This window comes from Dioscorea cayenensis, chromosome 8, assembly GCF_009730915.1.
Source record: "Dioscorea cayenensis subsp. rotundata cultivar TDr96_F1 chromosome 8, TDr96_F1_v2_PseudoChromosome.rev07_lg8_w22 25.fasta, whole genome shotgun sequence".
Taxonomy (NCBI): domain Eukaryota; kingdom Viridiplantae; phylum Streptophyta; class Magnoliopsida; order Dioscoreales; family Dioscoreaceae; genus Dioscorea; species Dioscorea cayenensis.
The window spans coordinates 8,871,390-8,874,217 of NC_052478.1; the positions used below are offsets into that span (position 1 = coordinate 8,871,390).

The window sequence follows — 2,828 nt, forward strand, 5'->3', positions numbered from 1 at the left end:
GAATGGCGCATTACCTTCACATTTTCATGCTCATGCATATGCCTGCTTCTCTACCTTTTATGTATCTCTCTCCTTGTGTTCTCCCATCAAAGCTCAAGCACATTTCTCTGATCACCAACATTATCATCATGAATGGATCTCACATCTATGCGAATGGTTCAGGTAATTGCTTTCAGTTATCTCAGTATACATGCACTTTCTAACAAAAAGAAACTGATATGCCTTTTCTACTTTGAATGAATCAGGAGAAGAAAATTATGCTGATTTCTTCGTCCCGGTTTATTCATCTTCTGAGGTGAGCAGAAAAGCAAAGCATTAATTTGATTTGGTCATTTTATGAAGTTCAATATATAATTCTCTTGAATGTTTTCCTTATTGACATGACATGTATTCTTGTTCCATTATGTATAAAAACATAACACCATGAAGAACATGAAGAACATGAACATTATTAGCAAATGGCAACTTTCGTCATGTTACCGTAAGTGGTAATGTGCATTAATTGGATCCCTCGATGCTGCATAATCACATTATTGCTTACTGAAGTTGTCAATTGCAAGAGTCAAGCTCAAAATTTTCATATTTGTAGGAAGTAAGAACATTATTTGATATATATATATATAGAAGATGTTGTCATTAATTCAATGTGGTTGATTGCAAAGGTGCTTGAAAAACTAAATTGGAGGAAAAGAACAGAGGAACAGAAGCCATATAAAGCGATGTATTCCAGTTGGATCGGTGGAATCACTCTTGATCAAGCTTTGATGGTTATTCCAATTGATGATCACATGGTGCATAGAGGCCATGGTGTGTTTGACACCACTATGATCATGAATGGGTAAGCCAAAAAAATTCTTCTGACTTACATTCATCTCTTATTATTAATAAATTCATCCAAAACTTGAACTATTTATCTTCAGAAACTGCTTGGGAAGTTTTGCCTTCTAAGTCAATGTAAAGGAAAATATTGCTAAGTGAAAGAAGGGTATTTTATTATTCACTAAATTTTTACAGTGATCATTTGCCATACTATAATCAATTTCTAGGAAATAATTTACAAGAAATCAAATCATTGCTAACTCATGCCTTAATATTCTTGCATTGAATTTTTATGTATTTTTTTGGTATTCCAGGTCCCATCATCAGTTGTTGGTATCTATTCAGTTTATAATCCAGATCTCCAAAATTTGGAAATGAATCATTATCTTCTTCTCAATATACTTGTCATAATAATCTTATCATAATAAGGATCTACTATATATGTTTTGGAAAATCTTATTATTGCAATTAAACCATCTTCCAAACTGTTGTAATACAACATTTATTTGTAATTAACTCATTGTTGATCATTTATAGGTACTTGTATGATCTCGACTCTCATTTAGACCGATTCCTGAAATCGGCATTGAATGCCAAGATTTTCCCTCCATACCCACCCAAAACTCTGCGAAACATCCTTGTCCAACTTGTAGCAGCATCCAAGTGCAAGAAAGGCTCCATCAGATTCTGGCTCAGTGCTGGCCCTGGTAATTTCCTGTTAACATTCACAGGCATTGCAAAACCAATATTTTATGCAGTGGTTATCGAACAAAACCTTCATCAACTAAGTGAAGGAGTGAAGATCATAACATCCACTGTGCCGATAAAACCTTCAAAATTTGCCACCATGAAGAATGTGAATTATCTTCCCAATGTTTTCGCGAAAATGGAAGCTGAAGAGGAAGGTGTGTATTCCTCCATTTGGATCGACGAGAAGGGGTATGTTGCAGAAGGTCCAAATGCGAACGTTGCATTCATTAGCAACAATAAGGAGCTTGTGTTCCCTTTGTCTGATAAGATACTTGAAGGTTGCACTTCAAAGAGGCTTCAGTTGTTGGCTCAAAAATTAGTCGAAAAGGGAGTACTGAAGAGTGTTTGCTCCAGGCATATCACACTGAAAGAAGCCAAGAATTCAGCTGAGATGATGTATGTCAGTAGCTTACTTCCTATTCTGCCAATAATTGAATGGGATAAACAATGCATTGGAGATGGTAAACAGCTTTATTCTGCATATTAATAAGTTTGTTTTAAATTCTTGTGAATTTGGAAAGGACATTGACTTCTTTTTTTTCTTATTATTATTTATAGGAATGGTTGGAGAATTGACGATGATTCTTTCTGATTTAATGTGGGAAGATATAAATTCAGGGCCAGAAGCAAGGAGGATTTGTGTTCCATATAATCTAGGGGAGTAATATTGTTAAGAAGATCTGAATGTTTGGCTTTCATTTTGGAAGGATTAGGACTTCAGAGTTTAATAGAAGATGTATTGAGGTTATGGTTCAGTTCTTTTACTGTATTTCCTCACATGTTTCTGGTATAATTGAAGACCCAGTCTCTCTTCTACTTAAGGATGGAATCAGGACTTAATGGTAGAGGGGGCTGAAGCCTAAAGGCAAAACAAAAAAAATAAAAAGTAAAAAAATAATCTAACAAAATAATTATTTTAAATGAAGAATAATGTACTAATATAACCAAAATTTGAATACACATATTAAAAAAATATAAAGTATAATTTAAAATTTTGTTATTACCGATAGAAAATATATGAGATTTTCAATAATTCAACTAATAAGAATACATCTCAGGTTTGTATTTTTTTTTTAAAATATGGTAAAATTGATCCTCCTCACTACAAAGAACCAAACTATTGTTTATTAAAAAAACTTTTGTTGTTTCACTCTAGCATATATGGTACATTATAACATATATGTATATATGTTAGGCCTCATGATCAATTCAAACTTTTTTTTAAATTACTAAAATTTGTATATAAGATTTATTTTATT

The 2,828-nt window shown here is 32.8% G+C and overlaps 1 protein-coding gene across 1 annotated transcript; it reads left to right on the forward strand.

Annotated features, from left to right (window-relative positions):
* On the forward strand, positions 1-2,354 carry LOC120267716 (D-amino-acid transaminase, chloroplastic-like). Its single transcript, XM_039275394.1, has 5 exons — positions 1-162; positions 246-295; positions 663-838; positions 1,357-2,030; positions 2,128-2,354. Exons 1-5 carry the CDS (start codon positions 3-5, stop codon positions 2,232-2,234), a joined length of 1,167 nt encoding a protein of 388 aa, XP_039131328.1. The 5' UTR covers positions 1-2; the 3' UTR covers positions 2,235-2,354.
* The last annotated feature ends 474 nt before the right edge of the window (positions 2,355-2,828 follow it).

What these genes read in the sequence shown, in the direction of transcription:
- LOC120267716 (XM_039275394.1), top strand. Translation starts at nt 3, where the DNA reads ATGGCGCATTACCTTCACATTTTCATGCTCATGCATATGCCTGCTTCT. An exon ending in CGGTTTATTCATCTTCTGAG is followed by an intron (nt 296 to 662) that starts GTGAGCAGAAAA and finishes TTGATTGCAAAG; the next exon opens with GTGCTTGAAAAACTAAATTG. An exon ending in ACCACTATGATCATGAATGG is followed by an intron (nt 839 to 1,356) that starts GTAAGCCAAAAA and finishes GATCATTTATAG; the next exon opens with GTACTTGTATGATCTCGACT.